The following is a 22,152-nucleotide window of genomic DNA, read 5'->3' as shown; positions in this document are numbered from 1 at the left end:
TTAACTGCACTGCGCTGCTTCTTTGCAATGTTATTGATACAAATTGAAGCTAAAAGCATTACATTTGAAGAAGTTGTTTAGAGCGATGGAGAGGTTCTTGGAGGGAATTCGACTGCTGGGGGTCCAGGCAACTGAAGACAATAAACTCCATCAGCAATTCTACTTGCCCAACTGATCAAGATCCTGCAATCATTTTGAATAACCATCTTCACTGTCTATGACAACACCTACTTTAGTGTCATCTGCAATTGACGAATAACGCCTTGTACATTATCATTCAAATCGTTGATACGCAAGATTCCAACGACTCTTTGCAAGAGAACATGCTAAAGCTTGGTGAGCACATTTATATCGTAGGCATCTAATGTACAACCTTCATAAACTTAATTGTGATAACTTTGATAGCAAACTCCATACCTGTAGTGTAATGTTATTTATATTGGTGGGATCAAGGCCAGAGATCTGAACATTCTGTCCAACCAAGTTAGTAGAAACAAGCTGCAACTGTATTCCTTCAAGAATGGCAAAGCTGGCATCCGTTAGTGATAATGTCAAATCACCACCTGCTGTCAAAAAAAAATCAATAACATAAATTAGCTAAGTGGTTTTGTTTAATGGGTGCATTAAATATGATCAGATGCTTGCTGCAATTGACATTTGCACTCTCCTGATCTTGTGCTTGGTATGTGAATATTCATTTACCGGTAACCAGTAAATGATAAAAATATTACTCCAGGTTGTAATTTGTCCATTAATTGAAACCGTCTTCTAAAAAAAACAAATCAGGATAACTGTCTGAAAAAATAAAAAATAAATAAATGTCTGCTATTATTGAATTAATTGTAAAATCTAAATCCTCTAGTACTAATGTGATGGGATAAATGGTCTTTCCTTTGTATGGTTTAATTTTAGGACTCAACTAGACTGTGGGACCCGTTGGGTCCCAGCCACATGGAAGGCCTGGTCCCCCAACGCAACCTATTCCCCAATGTGGAGGGTTTGAGGGAGGGGGGGGGGTGTGTGGGGGTAAGGGGGGGGGGGGTGTGAGGATGGGGAGGGAGGGGGAAGGGGGTAGGGGGGAAGGGGGGGTGTGGAGGGGGAAGGGTTGGTTGTGTGGGGAGGGGACTCCACTCAGCAGCCACCGACCGCGGCACCACACAGCACCTCCCGGCTCCACTCAGCGACTTCCCCGACTCCACTCTTACAGGCTCAATCAGTACGGTGTGTGGACTCAATCAGCATGGCGTGTGGACTCAGCCCCGCCTCCGGGGTTTTATTCTCCTCGCCCCGGTGATTGACAGTGGGAGCCAGAAGGAGCGTTGCCTTCATGGTGACCGACAGGCGAGGAGACTCATCTGCTGATCTCACGATTTTTTAAAACCTTCATAACTTTTGTAATATTCCACTGATCGGAACAAAACTTGGTGCACTTGGAGCAGAAGAGAACTGTGAATAAGGTGGCAAAAAAACTCCTAGCGATATAGGGGTACTATTTTTGCGCAAATTTAAAAAAAACGCAAACGGGAAGAGAACAAGATGAGAGTTTTAGTAATAGTATAGATTACAACGAACATTCGAAGGTATTATGAATTGCATCGAGATTAAAATAATTAGTGTTTACCTGACATTGAGGCTGGAAGTGTGGCTTGTCCAACTAATCCTTGCTGGAGAAGGTTCTGATCAAACTGATTAGCCAGGACACCATTATTAGTGATGCAGACATTTGCATCGGCACTAGTCAGTAAGTTAACAGGCTGCAAACTCTCTGTTGTTTGACGAGTTACAGGCTTCCGAATTTTCTTCGGCAGTGACGTGGGCTTAAAGTGAGATTGTATGTGGCTCTTCCTGTGCCCTGAAGTCCGGAAGCGTACGTCACAATGTGGACATTTGAAAGGCTTTGCTCCGGTATGTAGACGCATGTGAACTTTTAAACTACCTTTAGTCGAAAAGGGAGAACTGCAAACGTGGCATTTGAAGTGCTTCTGACCTGAATTTCAAATCCAAAAATACATTTTATATATTGAGCAAATGGAAGGGGGAAAAAAAAATGCAAACATGGAACTCAACAAATATTAGAACTGGAATGTCACCACAAATAAACTGATGGATTGTAACTTTACCATTAGGTAACAACATAGCATTGTCATGAAATACTCTCAAATTTATACGTTCTCAAAATATCTAAGAAATGGATAGAATTGCTTAGCTAATTTCTACAACTTTGCGGTCCTCCATGCCAATCTTTTTAATGAATGCTTTGCATGGTCAAAGCTAATTATTGTGCTCTATGCATTTTTCTCACCTCACTGAGCCTTGTATGGTCCAAAGCTCACATCCTAAGGCAAACAGAGAATATTTTGCTGAGGCTGTTTTTAATCTAACAGTATTTTAGAACTAGGACTACATGTACACTTCACAGCATTATTACTAAGTATCTTGCAGTAGACCCAAGTTTCTTTAAAAATAAATGCAATGCAAATGGTTTGATTTATAATCGTCACGTGTAGAACATAGAACAGTTCAGCACGGGAACGGCGCCAGCAAATTTAAAATGTATCTTGTATCTGTAACGGGATCTTAAACTAGTAGATTGTTATAAAACATGTGTTTCATGAATATACTTCGGGGTAGGAAAGATGAACATTTCCCCCAGTCAGATCAACCAATATGAATAACGTGCCATTTAACCGTAGGGAGGGTGGATAGGGACGGAGAAATATAGAGAACTCGGATGGGAGGTCAGGAGATCAGCATAGGAAGCTCAGCTCTGGAAGCACTGAAGATTAAAAAAAAATATCCCTTTACTGACAAGAAATTATTAATGCACAGTAAAATTGCCCAATTCTACTTTTTTCCAAACATTAATGTCCTGTTTTTGTTCAATTTGTAAATAGCATTTTGCATATTAAGTTTATGTAGAATATCTCTAGAATTAAGTGTCTAAACAGCAACGGATGTCATCAGATGCCATTTTTTTCTGTGGATTCAGCTATCTGTTGGTTTCTGATGCAACAGCAACAACTTTATTCCTTTTTGAAACAGATATGTTGTAGTGGCCTGGTCAAGGTCAGGAAAAGACCGGACGCCAGGCGGATTCAAAAGAAGCTTTTTAATTCCAACAGTTCAAGACACACACCGACACTCTTATCTCTACCCCTCGGGAGTCGACCGGTAAACCCCGTGGCAGACCAACGCCCCTGTCCCTCAATCGGCGAGGGGGATGATCCAAGGAGTGGCCTACCCCCCAGGGACCGCCACAATGTAACAATATATGCATTTTGTTGTCTCTGTACTGTACACTGACAATGACAAATAAAATTGACTTTGAATCTGAATATATATATGCATTTTGCTACAACAGATCTCTCAGAAGCAAGACGGAGTGGCTCGAGTATAAAATGGAGTGTCAAACCAATGAAGTAAATGGCAGAGTCTTAGCCACATTGTTGAGAGGAACAATACTGGGCAACTATGTTTACTGCACTTCAAAATCAATGCAATCTGCATGTGTAGCGACTGCAAAAACACCTTAAGTAGGAAAACCAGAATGTAAGGAATGAGTGATAAAATGCAAGTATTCCAGTCAGCTGACCAGGTCTGTTAGAGCTTCCATCAACCACAGCATCTTTCTATCTATGTGAATGGCTTAATGAAAAAAACAGCACTAACCAGTGTGAGTTTTTAAATGGCAGTCCAGAGTAGACTTCACTGTAAAACTCTTCCCACATTCATCGCACTTAAAAGGCTTTTCTCCAGTGTGGATCCTTATATGCCTACATAGGTTGAAAGAAAATTTTAGTGTTATCATTTTGATAGATTTCAAATTTTCACTTTTGGAAACAATCTAATTTTATAAAAATTACCAGAAATATTATTGTATTTTTTTCTATTAAAATGACCAGAAATCATTAAATTTCATTTGAGTCGGCTAGATATTTACCAGATGAAATGCAGTTTGAAAAACGTTTCTTTAGAAAATTGTCTTTTCAGAGAATTGGAAAATTATAGAAAAGCCATAGAAGTATAAAAATAAACAGCTTCTGATACTTAATCACAGGTTGCCCTTAAAATAGCTGTGGGGCAGAGAATCCGGCAAGTCTCTATTCAAAGACCTGCACCAAATTTTGTTTAACAAGTTAGCGACATGGGGAAAGAGTAAAGGAGGGGTCAGCAAGGAACTGGACAACCCTTTGAGAGCTAGCCGAGGGATAAAAAGGCAGGTGTCCTGCCATCGTGTTGAATAGTTCCACACTTAAAAGTTGCTTCCCTGCAGAGCAGATCCTGGATTATCCAGATTGTGTTTTTTTTTTTCAAAATGGCATTGAGACAAGCAAGTAAGATAGGAGAGTGCACAGAATAATTCCTTCAATGTATTGGAATAACTCTCATTCTTGATCTAAGTTGAAGTTTGCAATGTCAGCAGTGCAACAGGTAGTGATTAGACATTCTAGTAAGTAAATTTGATCCAAGTCAATTACAGTGTCCTCCATAATGTTTGAGACAAAGACTCATCATTTGCCTCAATTTGAGATTTGTAATAGAAAAAAAAAAATCACATGTGGTTAAAATACACATTGGACCGATTTTAATAAAGGCCAGATTTTAATAAACTGTGGTTGCTCTTTTAAGTACTTCTTGGCAAACTGTAACCTGGCCATCCCATTTTTGCAGCTAACCAGTGGTTTGCATCTTGCAGTGTAGTTTCTGTATTTCTGTTCATGAAGTCTTCAGCGGACAGTGGTCATTGACAAATCCACACCTGACTCATGAAGAGTGTTTCTGATCTATAGGACAGGTGTTTGGGGATTTTTCATTATTATAGAGAAAATTCTTCTGTCATCAGCTGTGGAGGTCTTCCTTGGCCGGCCAGTCCCCTTTGTGATTAGTAAGCTCACCAGTGCTCGCTTTCTTCTTAATGATGCTCCAAACAATTGATTTTGGTAAGCCCAAGGTTTGCCCCATGTCTCTAACAGTTTTGTTCTTGTTTTTCAGTCTCATAATGGCTTCTTTGACTTTCATTGGCACAACTTGTGTCCTCATGTTGATGAACAGCAATAAAAGTTTCCAAAGGTGATAGAAAGACTGGAGGAGAGACTAGGTGCTGAGAGCTCTCTTATACCTGCATTAAGGAGGCATTTAAACACACCTGAGCAATTACAAACACCTGTGGAGCCATGCGCCCCAAACATTATGGTGCCCTGAAATGAGGGACTATGTATATACACAGCTTCAATTTCTACCTGGTGAAACCAAAATGTGTAAAAATGGCCTTTATTAAAATCTGGCAAAGTGCACTTTAACCACATGTGATTTTTTTCTATTACAAATCTTAAATTGTGGAGTGCAGAGGCAAATAAATGTTTGTCCCAAACATTATGGAGGGCACTATAATAATAATAATAATAATAATAATAATAATGCCTTTATTGTCATTGTATTTAGAAATACAACAAAATTAGGAGAGCTACTCCTGATCAGTATAACCAAAACAAGTTAAAACAAGATAAAAAAATACATCCAATTCCATCCAATACGTTATTTAACTGCTTGAAATAGTAGATACATTATATTTAGCATGCCTAAGTAGAAGATTGCACTGGGAGAATATTGCACTTTAAAACATAATAAGTATTAAAGTAATTAAAAAAGAAGAAATATTAGCTGAGTGATCTATTTTATAGTGGAATGGATGACAGCATCTCTTCATGTCGTATGGTTATTTGAGGAATTTAGAGTTCTGATGGCCCAGGGAAAGAAACTGTTCTTGAGTCTGTTTGTCCAGTTTTTGACGCACCTGTACCGCTTTCCAGAGGGCAGGAGGTTGAACAGGAACTGCCTGGGTCTTTGATTATTTTCCTGGCTCTACAGAGCCACCGAGAGCTAGAGAGCTAGATATGTCTTCCAGGGAAGGCGGAGGGCAGCCGATGATTTTATGGGCAGTTTTGATCACTCTTTGCAGGGCTCTCCTGTCTGCTGCTGAACAGCCGGCCTACCACACCGTGATACAATATGCCAGCACACTCTCGATGGTGGAGCGGTAGAAGGTCACTAGCAGCTTGTCCTCTAGACTGTTCTTCCTTCGCACTCTCAGGAAGTGCAATCACTGCTGGGTCTTTTTTACTGCCGCTGAAGTATTGGCAGACCAGGAGAGGTCCTACGCGATGTGCGTTCCCAGGTATTTGAAGGTGGAAACCCTCTCGACACAGTCCCCGTTGATGTAGAGCGGGCCAGGGTCCGCTCTGTGCCTTCTGTAGTCGATGACCATTTTCTTTGTTTTGCTGATGTTGAGTGCCAGGTTGTTCGCAGAACACCACTCTGACAGCTTCAGGACCTTGTCTCTGTACGCTGCCTCGTCTCCTCCTGTAATGAGTCCGACCACCGCGGTTTCATCCGCAAATTTAATAATGGAGTTTGTGGAGTGGATGGGAGTGCAGTCATAAGTGTACAGAGCGTAGAGGAGTGGACTCAGCACACAGCCCTGTGGAGAACCAGTGCTGAGTGTGAGGGTGGAGGAGCAGTGGGGGCCCATTTTGACTGTTTGTGGGCGGTTAGTAAGAAAGTCCTTTATCCAGGCGCAGGTGTGAGGGGGGAAGTCTAAGTCTGACAGCTTGTTGACTAGTACGTCAGGGATGATCGTATTAAAAGCTGAGCTATAGTCAATAAAAAGAATCCTTACATGGTTCCCCAGGTGTTCCAGATGGCTCAGTGCAGTGGCGATGGCGTCCTCCGTCGATCTGTTTGCTCTATAAGCAAACTGATGAGGGTCAAGATTTGGAGGGAGGCTGGCTTTGATGCGCTGTGAAATTAGTCTTTCAAAGCATTTCATGACTACTGATGTTAATACAATTGGTCTGTAGTCATTGAGACTGTTTATGACTGGCTTCTTAGGGACAGGGATGATGGTAGCCGACTTCAGACAAGGTGGAATGGTAGCTTGTGTTAGGGAAAGATTGAAGATCTTGGTAAAGACCCCCTGATAGCTGGTCTGCACAAGCTTTAAGTACTTTGCCGAGTACACCATCAGGTCCAGCGGCTTTCCTTGGGTTCACCGACTTGAGCGCACGCCTCACTTGGTGCTCCTGGAGAGTGAGCGAATGGGAGCTGGAGGTCGGTGGGAGCAGCGTGACTGCATGGGGCCTCTTTGCCTTAAAGCGAGCAATGAAATAGAAACATAGAAATTAGGTGCAGGAGTAGGCCATTCGGCCCTTCGAGCCTGCACCGCCATTCAATATGATCATGGCTGATCATCCAAAATGGTTTAGTTCCTCTGCTAGCGAGGCGTTAGCACCGTCAGTCACGGGTGTGTTGCCTTTGTAATTGGTGATAAGTACTGGTGTCTGGTGATTTTTCAACAGTCAAAATGTTTCCGTATACCCTGCTTAAAAAGCAAGCACAAATGTAGTACCCTTTCAAAATAGGAGTGATTGAAGTAAGATAGAGGATCGCATAAGTCATTTTATTTGCAGAGGATTATATTTCCTTGCTATGTTGCAGCTCATTTTAATTGCTTTAAATTAGAAATGTTCATCATTAAAATAACTTTATTGGGGCAGAAAAATAAAGATAATGTGGTACTGGAATAATAATTACAGATCAACTTGTTCATTATGATGACATATGGACAAGTGATGCTTAGATATTGAATTATCCAAGGCAACAATAAAAATTAATGAACCGTGCAAGCTTTAATTCCTGAATACATATTTTAATCTACATTTTACTTTACAAGCCAATTAAGCAAGATAGCTTCAATCAATTAAACAGGGTAATTAACATGTTCTCAGCTCTATTTAACATTCTGTCACCCGTTTTTGACTTTTCAATATTTCCCCTTGATACCAGATGCATAAAATAGATTTACAGCAGTGTAATCTATTTCAATACTTATACAGTGTTTCCAAAACATTAACTTTGGCCATCAGTAAAATTTTTTTTTTTAAATCCTGCCCATAACTTTGAACAGGAAACAAAAACAGAATACAATGAGTTAAAGGGATTGAAAGGTAAAAGGGGATTTAAAAAAGAGGCTGAGTGGACAAAGAAACAGCCAACAGGAAGTAGTGGCAGCTGGTGAAAGGGGAGGGGAACTACGTTGACCAAGTGTGTCCTGTCAGGGGCTACAATGTGAGCCACAACAAAAGCTGCGTCAACCAGACAATGTGAGCAACTGGTGAAGAAGAGCTTGTTGGTGCGTCTTGTCGGCCTCTCCCCCCCCCCCCCCCCCCCCCACCCCCCCCTTCCACTTCCGCCTCCTCCTCCGTCTTCCCCGAAGTCCCCAACCTTCTCCACCTAGGAAGATGTCGGCAATAAGGAGGAGGCGGCAGCGGCAGTGTGGACAAAGCATCGAGGGGAGGAGGAAGAGGTGGCGGCAGTGGATGGCGGAGCGAACAAGGTGATGGTCAACAGAACAAAGCAGCAGCCGGTGAGAGGGGAGGCAGCCCCACTGTAACTATGGGCGTCCTATTGGTGGTGGTGTAAAAACAAATGTTTGTTGGTAGACTATCGGAACTTCACTTGGCAACCGGCTTCCTAACTTTCATCTAGCCAAACTAGGCTATCAAACTGGGAAGACACAAAATGCTGGAGTAACTCAGCGGATGAGGCAGCATCTATAGAGAGAAGGAATGGGTGACGTTTTGGGTCTGATATTTCTTCAGACTGATGTCGGCGGAGGGGGCAGGACAAAGATAGAAAGTAGGCAGAGACAGTAGGACTGGTAGGAGAACTGGGAAGAGGGGGGGGGGGGAAACGGAAGGAGAGGGAAGGCAAGGGCTATCTGAAGTTAGAGAAGTCAACGTTCATACCTCTGGGATGTAAACTACCCAAGCGAAATACGAGGTGCTGTTCCTCCAATTTGCGCTGGGCCTCACTCTGATAATGGAGGAGGCCCAGGATAGAAAGTTCAGATTGGGAATGGGAGGGGAAGTTGAAGTGCTGAGCAACCGGGAGACAGGTAGGTTACGACGGACTGAGCGGAGGTGTTCAGCGAAGCAATCGCCGAGCCTCCGCTTGGTCTCGCCGATGTAGAGAAGTTGACACCTGGAACAGCGGATACAGTAGATGAGGTTGGAGGAGGTGAAAGGAAGGACATTAGCTTGGAGGATGTGGAATCGATATGATATGGAATCTTTGGAATTCTCTGCCACAGAAGGCAGTTGGGGCCAGTTCATTGGCTATATTTAAGAGGGAGTTAGATGTGGCCCTTGTGGCTAAAGGGATCAGGGGGTATGGAGAGAAGGCAGGTACAGGATATCGAGTTGGATGATCAGCCATGATCATATTGAATGGCGGTGCAGGCTCGAAGGGCAGAATAGCCTACTCTTGCATCTATTTTCTATGTTTCCTGCGGTTGCAAGGGAAAGTACCCTGGGAGGGGGTGGTGTGGGTGGGTTGGGACAAATTGACCGGGGAGTTACTGAGGGAATGGTCTCTACGGAAAGCAGAAAGGGGTGGAGATGGGAAGATGTGGCCAGTAGTGGGATCCTGTTGGAGCTGGCGAAAATGTCGGAGGATTATATGCTGTATGCGACAGCTGATGGTGTGGAAGGCAAGGACAAGGGGAACTCTGTCCTTGTTACGAATAGAAGGAGTGGGAGTAAGAGCAGAGCTGCAGGATATCGAGGAGACCCTAGTGAGAGCCTCATCCATAATGGAAGAGGCGAACCCCCATTCCCTAAAGAATGAGGACATCTCCGATGCCCTAGTATGGAACACCTCATCCTGGGCGCAGATGCGGTGTAGACGGAGGAATTGGGAGTAGGGGATAGAGTCTTTACAGGTGAAAGGTGGGATGAAGTGTAGTCAAGATAGCTATGGAAATCAGTAGGTTTGTAGTAGATGTTGGTCAATGGTCTGTTGCCTGTGATGAAGACGGTGAGATCTAGAAACGGCAGGGAGATGTCGGAAATGGTCCAAGTGAATTTGAGTGCCGGATGGAAATTAGTGGTGAAGTTGATGAAGTCAGTGAGTTCTGCATGGGTGCAGGAGTAAGTACCAATGCAGTCATCAATGTGGCAGAGGTAGAATTTGGGGATGGGGCCACGCCTGGAACACAGATTGTTCGACGTACCCTACAAAGAGACAGGCACAGCTAGGGTCCATGGGAGTGTTTCACAGATGGGGCCAGTATCAAACCAGGTATTTCACTGACGTGTCAGCCTTGATCATATGTCTGAACCTTGGAGCGCTTCAGGTATCCCCTTGCTTAATAAAACCAGAACCAAAACAGATATGGAGCCATGTCACAACATACAATTTGTATACCGATGTCAACGACGAGAGAATAATCTGTAGACAGAGCACCAAACAAAATTGAAATGCATTAATCCTTACCTGACTAAGTCACTGGGCTTTTTGAAACTCTTCGTACAAAACGAGCACTGGTTTGCATGCTTAGGCTCCTCTTCTATCTCAATATTCTTATCCTTGATTTCACTGACACGGTCCTTCTCTGCTGCCGACTGGACTAATACTTTTTCAGAAACGGTGGCATCTAATCGCGTTTCAGTTTTTGCCAGTTCTGCCGTCTCTTCTTCTGTAAATGTGATTATCCCAATCCGTGGCCTTCGTACAACAGGTCTCTCTAGGTTTTCTTCCTCTTCTATATAATTACAGGGTGAAAAAGAGAAAAGATTTTTTCATCATAATCAGAGTAAGACTCCACACCGAAAAAAATATTTAAAAATCTTTGTATATCTCTGTCTCTCTAGATCTATATCACCTGCACATTTGTAGAATTTACAAACTTCTAAGCTAATGAAAACAGAAATGCTCAGTGAATCTGGCAGCATCTGTGGAGAGTGTATTAGTTAGCATTTCAGGTTGGTGATTCATCATCAGAAATGGATCTTGAGCAATGGCCTTTCTGACAAAAGATCATCAAACACAAAATATTATTTTTCTCTCTACCGATATTGCTTAAATATTGACCGCTTTCTGCACATTGTCAGAATTTCTGCTTTTTGAAACAACACGAGTTGTTTAGTTTGGAGTTAAAGTACTTTCATGCTGAAACTTCAATGTTACAATATAGAAACTTCTAGAATTTTGTTTACTGCTGCAGTATAAGCCGAACCATAAATCTCTTCAAAATTCTTTAGATTAAAATTAATTCTGTTATCTTCCATTATCTCAATCTTCAAACATCCCTTTTTATCGATCACCTTCAAAGACCCTAAACATGTCACTGTCTTTCTGCGAGTTGCTAGTTATGAATGAAGTAGTTGAAGATTACGACACTGCCTTGAGAAGGTCTATTTAAAACACTGCCCACCTGCAGGGATGTCCTGGGGAAAGTTGATTGACTTCCAACAGCCACCTTTTTTATGCATAGTATCTCTACTGTGCCCTTCATAATTTTTGGACAAAAACCCATCATTTATTTATTTGCCTCTGTACTCCAAAATTTGATATTTGTAATAGAAAAAAAATCACATGTGGTTAAAGTGCACATTGTCAGATTTTAATAAAGGGCATTTTTATACATTTTGGTTTTACCATGTAGAAATTAAAGCTGAGCTCTTATACCTGCATTAAGGAGGCAATTAAACACACCTGAGCAATTACAAACACCCATGAAGCCATGTGTCCCAAACATTATGGTGCCCTGAAAATGGGGGAATATGTATAAACACAGCTGTAATTTCTACATGGTGAAACCAAATGTATAAAAATGGCCTTCATTAAAATATTACAATGTACACTTTAACCACGTGATTTTTTCTATTTCAAATCTCAAATTGTGGAGTACAGAGGCAAATAAATAAATTATGGATCTTTGTCCCGAACCTTATGGAGGGCACTGTATCTAGCAGAGTATTTTCTCCCTAACTCTCAATGACTATAAATGTATTAAGGGCTTCTTGGTGCCACACTCATGGGCAGACACTCTCACCTCTCTTCTAGATTTCAGCTCTTTGGTCCATTATTTAGCCAAGGCAGAAATGATACGTGAGGCAAAGTGGCAAGGGATGGTGGTGATGCGAGTTCCACCCGTGATTCTTTCCCATTGATAAAAGGACATGACAGCATTAAGACAAAGCACTTCATACCTCCAACTCCTGTGGTAGTTTGATGAGCTTTCATGTGCCTCTTGCAGTGAAGTGATGTTCGGAAAGTATCATCGCAGAATGGGCACTTGAATGGTCTCAGACTGGTATGAATTACCATGTGCCTTGTAAGGCTCCCATTGGTAGTAAAAGTGGCATCACAAACATTGCATCTGTAGGCTTTAATACCTTAAAATATACACAGATAAAATTCTATACACCAAAAAAATTAAGCTATCACCGATTCAAAAGTATCGATAAAAGTACAATTGGCACCTTTATTCTGTTATAAATACATAGGAGTTAAAAAACAAAATATCAATATAACTCAGCCCATCATGTCCATTCAAAGAATTATTAAATTATTCTACTTCTCTGTTCTACTCAAGCCCTGCAATGTTCTGCTCTAGATATCCATCAAAGTCCCTTTCTAAATTTATTATTAAGTCTGCTACTTCCCAAGTTACAGCGGTGTAGATGTCCTAGAGATTAATTATTTTGTCTCATGCTGAATTCCAAGTGGGTTTTTTCATGAGCGATGGGTTTTTTCATGAGCGATGCTATTCAGAAACATAGGTGGTTTATTGTTATTTTTGCTGGGTTCTGCATACTTTATAATTAACGTGGGGTCAATTTTGGTTTAAAAATTGCATAGACAAACATTGGGAATTTCAATCTAAAGTAAAGAGGAAAAGTAAAATAAGATTAATCTAATTTACTACCAATAACGAGGCAATTCCAATTTCCAGATACACCTCAAATTAACTGGCCAGGCTCTCACCAGAAACCAGGAAGGGCTTTGTTTCTTTGCACAAATTAGGGTCATTTGTACCAAGATTCCATTGCTACATGCTTTTAGAACCAGATTGCCCACAAACCATGGTTGGTGCAAATGGCTCTCATTTATCACATAGATTTAGTTCAGTTTCATTTAGAGATACAGCATGGAAACAGGCCCTTCGGCCCACTGAGTCCACGCTGACCAGCGATCCCTGCACAGTAACACTTTCCTGCACACACTAGGGACAATTTATACACCAAGCCAATTAACCTACAAACTTGTACGTCTTTGGAGTGTGGGAAGAAACCGAAGATCTCGGAGAAAACCCACGCACTCACGGGAAGAACGTACAAACTCCATACAGACAAGACCCGTAGTCGGGATCAAACCCAGGTCTCTGGCGCTGCAAGCTTTGTAAGGCAGCAACTCTACCGCTGCGCCACCGTGCCGCGATTTCCTTGGCTATAAACCAAAATGTGCTGTTCTGATGCTATAAAAGGCATTGTACAAATACAAGCTCTTTTTTTCTCATTCAACATCAGTCTGCCCAAGTCATTACCTGTGTGTGTTCGCTGATGTGCTTTCAAAACACCTGAGGATACAAAACATCGATTGCACTGAAGACATTTGAAGGGCTTTTCACCTGTGTGCGAACGTACATGTTGCTTTAGATGGCTTGACTTCTTGAAACCTTTGGTACAGAACTCACACCTAGGTTATGCAAGAGTGGGGGGGGGAAATGTGTAAAATAAGGCACCAGTCTTTTAAATATCTTCAGAAGTAGAGACTAATTAAAGAGAAACATGGGGAAAATAAAAAATTAAAGTGTAAAATACAGATTAAACACATGAAAACCACAAGAAATAGGAACATGTCCATTCAAACCCTCAAACCTATTCTGCCATTGATATCATGACTAATCTAACTGTTGCTTTTTATCCCCACAACCCTTCTTTCTCTTACTGATTAAATATATATCTCAGCTTTGAATATATTCAAGGATTTCGCCTCCAAAGATTCGTAACCCTTTACAGACAAAAAAATATCTTCTATATCTTAGTCTTAAACATACAAACTACTATTTTGATATTATGTCAATTCCCTTTCACAAAGTCAGGCTGACCCTGCGCATGACTTGGATTATGACTTTACACGTGTTTTACTGAAGCCTCCTTCATAACACATTTATTGGCCCAATAATAAACAATGGGTTAACCAGCCTACAGTTGCCATTTTTGTCTCCCGACCTTTTTGTGTAAGGGTACCACATTGACAGTTTTGCAATTGTTCAATTTCTAAGAATTTTTTGAAGTAAATATCTAAAGCATCCACTAACTCTATAGCCACTGCTTTTAAAATACAGATATGCAATTTAATTTCATTGTACCTCGTTTGCATGGCTATTATTAATTCTCCAGTGACAGGTATTATTTCTTGATTTGCACTCTTTCCTATAGCTTGGCTCTGATGCTAATATCACTGCTAACAGCATCTTTTTCCTGCTATATTTACCTCCATCCATACCAACTCTACATTTGATAAGCCTGGATTACCTTTTACAATTGTTCTTTTATCACCATCTGAAACCACACCATCCATTCCCGTCTGTCCCTCCCAAACGTTAAATATCCTTGAATATTAAATTTCCAACATTGATATCCTTCTACCCATCGACTCCGTAATAGACGGCTCAGGCCAGCAGCGGCCTCTTTAGTGCGACTTGTTTTATTATTTTTCTGTCTGGTTAAAAACAGGTACATCTTTGTTATTTTTTGTTAGGGCGGTGTGTTATGGCACCTGAAGAGTGGGGAGGCCTGGGAGGGGGGATCCACCGAACTTTTCCAAATCTCTCCCTGCAGCTGGAAAATTCACCTTTTCTCTTGACTAGCTAACATTGTGTTGGGGGCCGCAACGAAACTCCAACAGGAAAAGCCGGGGACTCTGGTTTCAACTGACCATCGCCGTCGCTCACTGGCCAGTCCGGAACGGGTGGAGCGGAAAGGAGCGCTGTTCCTGCTGCTGCTGCTGCTGCCTTCATCCCGACCGGAGAGTCGGAGGTTGAACGTTAATTCTGTGGACTCCAAAAGCCCGCGGCTACCTGGAGGGAGACCGCTTTTCAGGCTAGCGAGTAATGCCCGACTTCCCCCGCCCGAATTAAGGAGGTCACAGAGCTCCTGGAGCAAATGACACCACTGGGCGCGGCTGTACATGGCCGCGGGACTTTGCGAATTCACGCGACCTGGCTCAACACCCTGACCTCTGGACCTCCACCCTCGTGCTTTAATGGCCGCGGGACAATATAAATCGCCAGCTGGGGGGCTTTGACTTTGAGTGAATCGGGGGGGAGAGTGCAGTGGAGGCGTTTATTTGGCCTTCCATCACAGCGATGTGATGGATGTTTATGTAAATTATGTTGTGTCTTGGGTCTATGTGTTTGTATGTATGGCTGCAGAAACGGCATTTCGTTTGGACCTCAAGGGGTCCAAATGACAATAAATGTATCTTATCTTATCTTATCTTAATAGCCATCAGATCACACCCGTTTATTGCGACTTGTGCTACGATAATGGCAGTAGGTTAAAAACAGGTACATCTTGGAAACACGGTTAGAGCGGTGTTTATGGCACCTGAAGAGTAATCCAGAGGCCTGGACAAACGATCCACCGATTTTCCAAATCGCTCAACAGCAGCTGGAAAATTAAATTTCTCTTGACTAGCTAACATCAATGAGGACGACAATGAAACTACCAAATTCATTCATTTCATCTGACACATCCTGCTCACTGGCATACCTTTGGATAGGAAATGTGCCATCCTCTCCCAGTTGGCCTTCATCCCACACCCAATTCAGTTGAAAGTTAATTATTCTCCAAAATAACCAGTTACATGATGGGTCAATAAATGTTAGGCTAGCGAGTAATGCCCTTATCCCATTAATGAATTAAGGAGGTCACAGTGAAATAGCAAATAACCACAGGGCTGCACTGTACAGTCTATACCTCACAAATTCAGCGACCTGGCTTCAATCCTGACCTTTGGTCCACTCTGTAGAATTTATTTGCCCTGAGTTTGTATTTAGAGGGGGGGGGGGGGGGGGGGGGTTAAAAATCATCATTTATTAAGAAATGGATAGGTGGTTGAGATCTAGGAATTGAAGTTTGAAATTAGCTACAATTGGGTAACTAACTAATAAGCATGCTTTAATTTCAGGTCATCCAAGGCCAAGATCATTTTATATTTGTTTCAGAATGCTTCAATCTATGAGACTGGAGTTTCACTTTCAGAATTCTCTGCAGCATTTTTAAGAAGGTTATGGGCTTTTCCACTGTCCACGATCACAGCTTGGGTCCAAACATCCATAAAAAATCAACAAAGGGAACAAGATGCTAATTGCTCGAGTATAGGAATGTGCTATAGAACAGAAATTTTATTACTTGAGATAACGCAACCGGGTATTTGTGTGTCCATCTAACAACAGAATAGGGGCGGCACAGTGGTGCAGCGGTGAAGTTACATGCCAGAAACACGGGTTCCATTCTGACTATGGCGCTGTCTGTACGGAGTTTATACGTTTTCCCTGTGACCGCGTGGGTTTTCTCTGGGTGCTCCAGTTTCTTCCTACACTCAAAGACGTACGGGTTTGTAGGTTAATTGGCCTAGGTAAAATTGTAAATCATCCCTAGTGGAAAGGATAGTGTTGGTGTACAGGGTGATCAGCGTGAACTCATTGGGCTGAAGTGTGTGTTTCCGTGCTGTGGCTCCAAGTCCAAGTATAAATGGACCATGGTTTGATGACATCAAACAGCATAGTACTCTCAATAGGAATTATGTGGTCATATCCTATCCTAAATACAGCAGGTGATGGCAGAAAACAAGTGTTATCATGAAGACAAGTGTGACACTCATGGTATTATTCTTAGAAACATAGAAAATAGGTGCAGGAGTAGGCATTCGACCCTTCGAGCCTGCACCGCCATTCAATACGATCATGGCTGATCATCCAACTCAGTATCCTGTACCTGCCTTCTCTCCATACCCCCTGATCCCTTTAGCCACAAGGGCCACATCTAACTCCCTCTTAAATATAGCCAATGAACTGGCCTCAACTACCTTCTGTGGCAGAGAATTCCACAGATTCACCACTCTCTGTGTGAATTTTCTTTTCTCATCTCGGTCCTAAAAGACTTCCCCCATATCCTTAAATTGTGACCCCTTGTTCTGGACTCCCCCAACATCGGGAACAATCTTCCTGCATCTAGCCTGTCCAACCCCTTAAGAATTTTGTAAGTTTCTATAAGATCCCCCCTCAATCTTCTAAATTCTAGCAAGTACAAGCCGAATCTTAAGGCGACAAGACCAGCATCTTTGCCATAAACTGGCAAATAATGACTAGCATCTCCGCTGGTCAGTAAAAGAGCCTTTTTGAGATAAATGGATGTTATAAGACTGAATATAAATGCAGTAGATGCCTGTGAGGAAGTGTTCAGCATAATAGAACACAAACGATCCATCCACTGACCTATATGTTCGTCTGACATGGTCCTCATTATCAGAATGGAATGCTGAGCGATGGCTTTGAAGATGCAAGGCTCCTGGTGACGGCTCATGTAATAGTCGTGGGGTCTATAGAATGCACAGAAAAGCAAGAAGTTAAAAATATCAGCCATTACATTTTGCCACATCATTCAATTGTAACAAGTTGGACTGCATCCATTTACAGGGTTATACGATTCAAAATTACAGTACAAGGGAGATTCAGCCATTGCACAAGTGTAAGAATTCTCTCACTTATTTCAATGTAATCTCCTGTTTCTCACATGATCATCAAATCCTTCCAGGGGTGGCACAGTGCAGCACAATGGCGCAGCAGTAGAGTTGCTGCCTTAGGGCACCAGAAACCTCCATTCAATCCTGACTACGGGGGCTGTTTGCACGTTCTCCCTTGGGTTTCCTCCCGGTGCTCCAGTTTCCTCCCACATTCCAACGACATACAAGTTTGTAGATTAATTGGCTTCTGTAAATTGCCCCTAATGTGTATGATAGATCAGCCACGATCATAATGAATCGCGGTGCTGGCTCGAAGGGCCGAATGGCCTCCTGCTGCACCTATTTTCTATGTTTGTAATGTGTGGGTGACGGCTGGTCGGGGCAGACTCAGTGGACCGTTTCCACACTTTATCTCTAAACTAAACTAAACGTATGCTTGGGAGTAATTTATTGCTGTGAATCACCACATCTTTGCGATGTTGGAGGAAGTCAAGAGCATCCAGGAAAAATCCATGACATCACAAGTTAAGCCCTTCTCACGGTGCGAGTCCACCCACGAGTGATCCCGAGTTAAAAGCAAATCAAACTCGTGGTAATCATGTAGAATTAACGTAGCGGGAACGTCGGAACTCGTGGACGTAACTCAGCGACTCAGATTCAGATTCAATTTTAATTGTCAGTGTACAGTACAGAGACAACGAAATGCATTCGTAACGCTCGTAACGCTAACGGCAGGTACTCGGCAAACTTGTTAACTCGTGAACATTTTTCAACATGTTGAAATATTTCCACGAGTCAAATTTACTCTTGAAGGAAAAATTTGAAACTTTTAAACTCGTTGTAATACCGTAGTAGCCCGTGAGTTTACCGTAGTGACTCGTGAGTAACTCATGGGTTTGTCTTGAGTGCCAGAAGTGAAATGTTGAAGATTAGCCAGATCCCGCTAAGTTACTCTAGCTTCTTAATAAATGAATCGTCGGAAGCTCCTTTATGGCGTCTTGCTATTCAGAGTTTTAAGTGCATTTGTACTAACCCGTACAATATGCTTGCCAAAGATAGGAGGCGTTCAGTGGGGAAGTTCACAAGATAAGTTCACAAGTTTAAGAAAGAACTGCAGATGCTGGAAAATCGAAGGTAGACAAAAGTGTTGGAGAAACTCAGCGGGTGCGGCAGCATCTATGGAGCAAAGGAAATAGGCAGAGTTTCGGGCCGAAACCCTTCTTCAGACTGAAGAAGGGTTTTGGCCCGAAACGTTGCCGATTTCCTTCGCTCCATAGATGCTGCCGCACCCGCAAATAAGTTCACAAGCTGCATTGGTAATTAAGACCAGTTATTTTTGTGTGTTATGTAAAATAAATTTATTTCAGGTTCTTTACATCACAAGTATTCTCCTAAAAGGTTACCCACAACTTTACGTTGTAAATGGGTTGGTTTCAGTCCAGCAAAAACACACAAGTCCTTAATGACATTTCTAAGAAACACAGCAAGAGAGTGTGAGATGTAGATGGGATATGACTCCAATTTTTAACTAACCCCTGTGTTCGTGTATTCATATTTTTCCACTAAATTATGGTATTTACACCGGATGATAGTCTACCGTACAATATAGGAAAACATTCTCATATTTACAATTAAGGGCCAATTGTATTTGGGTTTTTAATAAAAACTCAGTTTACCCGAGTTCAAATTGAAACTTGGGCCAGGCGCTGGGAAACTCTAGGACGCCACTGCTGAAGAAAACATCTGAGCTTTGTCTTTCATTCAGAGGTTCGCGGACAGGCTAGCTGGGGTGACTGTAGGGCTCTGAAAACTATGTTTCCCAGGGCTGGGGTGAGTGTGGAAGGGGTGGTTTCTGGGCATATCTACCCAATCAGCAATGTTTTGAGCCACTGCTTTTAATACAGTTTAAAGTCGTGAAGGTGGGACGGCTGCTCGGTCAGACATACTGGGTGAGTAGAGAGGCACACACTGCTATCCCTCTGGTCTACAGACCTTGCTGTCGGGGGAAAAATAACATTAATGTTCAATTTAACTAATCTTTTTGTTAGAAGTTTACCAACGTTTTGATGAGAGATAAATTAAGGGAATAAAACAATCTTACTAGACACAAATAGCTGGAGTAACTCAGCCAAGCCGGCAGCATCTCTGGAGAGAAGGGTCGAAATGTTTTTTCAGTCTGAAGAAGGGACTCAACCAGAAACGTCACCCATTCCTTCTCTCCAAAAATGCTGCATGTCCCGCTGAGTTACTCCAGCATTTTGTGTCTATTATCAGTGCAAAGCCAGCATCTGCAGTTCCTCCCAACACAAAACAGCCTATGCCTTTCAATGATTGATGCCAGACCTTGAACAAATGCAGTTCAAATGGACTTTTGAATGCAATTTTGAAAGGATTGTTTCTTGAAACAAACTGCTCTAAAAGTTTGAAGGAAGGAATTGCAGATACTAGTTTAAACCAAAGATAGACACAAAATGATGGACTAACTCAGCTGGTCAGGCAGCATCTCTGGAGAAAAGAAATAGGTGATGTTTCGGGTTGAGATCGTTCTTCAGGCTGGGTCTTTTTATAGTGAAAACAAAACTGCATGACATCATTTTTACCACGCGATGATTTTTCCACACGTCGGTAGTCGTTGGCTCAAAAGTAACTCGGGAGAGGAATTTGGTAACTTGGGAGGGGAACTTGGTACATCGCAGAAATGAGAAGTAAAGGGCAAATTTAGATATACACGTGGGAACTTGTTTAAAGTCGTGAACATAAACTTGGAACCTCGTAGACAACCACAAGTTTGATTTTTTCTTTCACTTGGGATCACTCGTGGGTGGACTCGCAGCGTGAGACAGGGCCTTTAGGATACAGACACTCCACACAGAGAGCATCGGTTATGATTGAAGCAGAGTGACTGGAGCTGTGCGGCAGCAGCATTGCCTGTGTATCACTGTGTTGCCCTACTATTATTTCACAATTATAGATTGGAAGATGTATGTGGAAAAAACTCATAGGAGCATACAAATTTATGAAGTTTTGCAGGTAGCTAATAAAGATTTGGATGGTTGACATTACTGAGTATATCACACTGTTCATACCCAAATACCAAAACACTAAGTGATGCAGCTCAACCGAACAGAAGTTCAGTCATTAATGCTCAAAGTACCTCAGCATTTGGGAATGGGAATCATTGCCTAACACCATTGCCCCGCGCGGCTGGAACGGCTGCGGGACTTTGCGAGCGCACACCGGGGGCTCCAACATCAAGACCCGGTGTGCGACCTCGCACCACCCGGCGTGGCTTCAATGGCCGCGGGACAATCGCCATCGCCAGCCGGGGGCTTTGACTTTGACTGTGACATCGGGGGGGGGGGGAGAGTGCAGTGGAGAGATAAGTTTTTTTGGCCTTCCATCACAGTTATGTGATGGATGTTTATGTTAAATGTAATTATGTTGTGTCTGGGGTCTATTTGTGTGTAATGTATGGCTGCAGAAACGGCATTTCGTTTGGACCCCCAGGGGTCCAAATGACAATTAAATTGACTCTTGACTCTTGACTCTCTTGGGTGACTAATCAACATATATATTGAGCCACCCAATTTGGTAGCAGCACTGAAGAGGAGGATTTCCTGGAATGTATACGGGATAGTTTTTTAAACCAAAATGTAGAAGAACCGACTAAAGGACTGGCTATCCTAGACTGGGTATTGTGTAATGAGGAAGGGTTAGTTAGCAATCTTGTTGTGCAAAGCCCCATGGGGAAAAAGTGACCATAACATGGTGGAATTCTGCATTAGGATGGAAAGTGACATGGTTAATTCAGAGACTAAGGTCCTGAACTTAAAGAAAGGAGACTTTGAAGGCATGAGACGGGAATTGGCTAGGATAGACTGGCAAATTATACTTGAAGGGTTGACGTTGGAGATGCAACAGAAAAGTCTTAAAGACCGCATGGATGAACTCCAAAAATTGTTCATCCCTGTCTGGCGAAAAAATAAAACGGGGAAGGCGGCTCAAACGTGGCTAATGAGGTAAATCAAGGATTATGTTAAATCCAAGGAAAAGGCATATAAATTGGCCAGAGGAAACATCAAACCAGAGGACTGGGAGAAATTTAGAAGGGGGTAATTAAGAGGAGGGAAAAAAAGAGCACAAAATAAACCTTGGAGGGAATATAAAAACTAACTCTAAAAGCTTCTTTAGAAGGAAAAGATTAGTGAAGCCAAATGTAGGTCCCTTACAATCAGAGACAGGTGAATTTATAATGGGAAACAAAGAAATTTTGTTCTGGAGATTCTGGAGTAGTTCCTGAAGATTGGTGGGTAGCAAACGTAACCCCACTTTTTAAGAAGGGAGGGAGAGAGAAAAGGGGAATTACAGACCAGTTAGTCTAACATCGGTAGTGGGGAAACTGCTAGAGTCAGTTATTAAAGATGGGATAGCAGCACATTTGGAAAGTGGTGAAATCATTGGACAAAGTCAGCATGGATTTACGAAAGGTAAATCATGTCTGACGAATCTTATAGAATTTTTCGAGGATGTAACTAGTAGCGTGGATAGGGGAGAACC

The 22,152-nt window shown here is 42.3% G+C and overlaps 1 protein-coding gene across 3 annotated transcripts in view; it reads right to left on the bottom strand.

Annotated features, from left to right (window-relative positions):
* The window catches only part of LOC129696661 (zinc finger protein 236-like), a 142,417-nt gene that overhangs the window by 30,563 nt on the left and 89,702 nt on the right, over positions 1 to 22,152 (bottom strand). For 2 of the 3 annotated variants that reach the window (XM_055634752.1, XM_055634754.1), the window contains 7 exons: positions 17,348 to 17,451; positions 13,388 to 13,539; positions 12,051 to 12,236; positions 10,333 to 10,600; positions 3,670 to 3,773; positions 1,622 to 1,987; positions 418 to 566 (listed from right to left, as the gene is read on the bottom strand). In XM_055634752.1, coding sequence (XP_055490727.1) covers positions 418 to 566; positions 1,622 to 1,987; positions 3,670 to 3,773; positions 10,333 to 10,600; positions 12,051 to 12,236; positions 13,388 to 13,539; positions 17,348 to 17,451 — 1,329 coding nt within the window. The remainder of the gene's footprint in view (positions 1 to 417; positions 567 to 1,621; positions 1,988 to 3,669; positions 3,774 to 10,332; positions 10,601 to 12,050; positions 12,237 to 13,387; positions 13,540 to 17,347; positions 17,452 to 22,152) is intronic. The other variant, XM_055634753.1, reaches the window with a different exon arrangement.

This window comes from Leucoraja erinacea, chromosome 4, assembly GCF_028641065.1.
Source record: "Leucoraja erinacea ecotype New England chromosome 4, Leri_hhj_1, whole genome shotgun sequence".
NCBI lineage: Eukaryota > Metazoa > Chordata > Chondrichthyes > Rajiformes > Rajidae > Leucoraja > Leucoraja erinaceus.
Note: the sequence above shows the minus strand (reverse complement) of the source record. Positions and strands in the feature narration are given on the sequence as shown.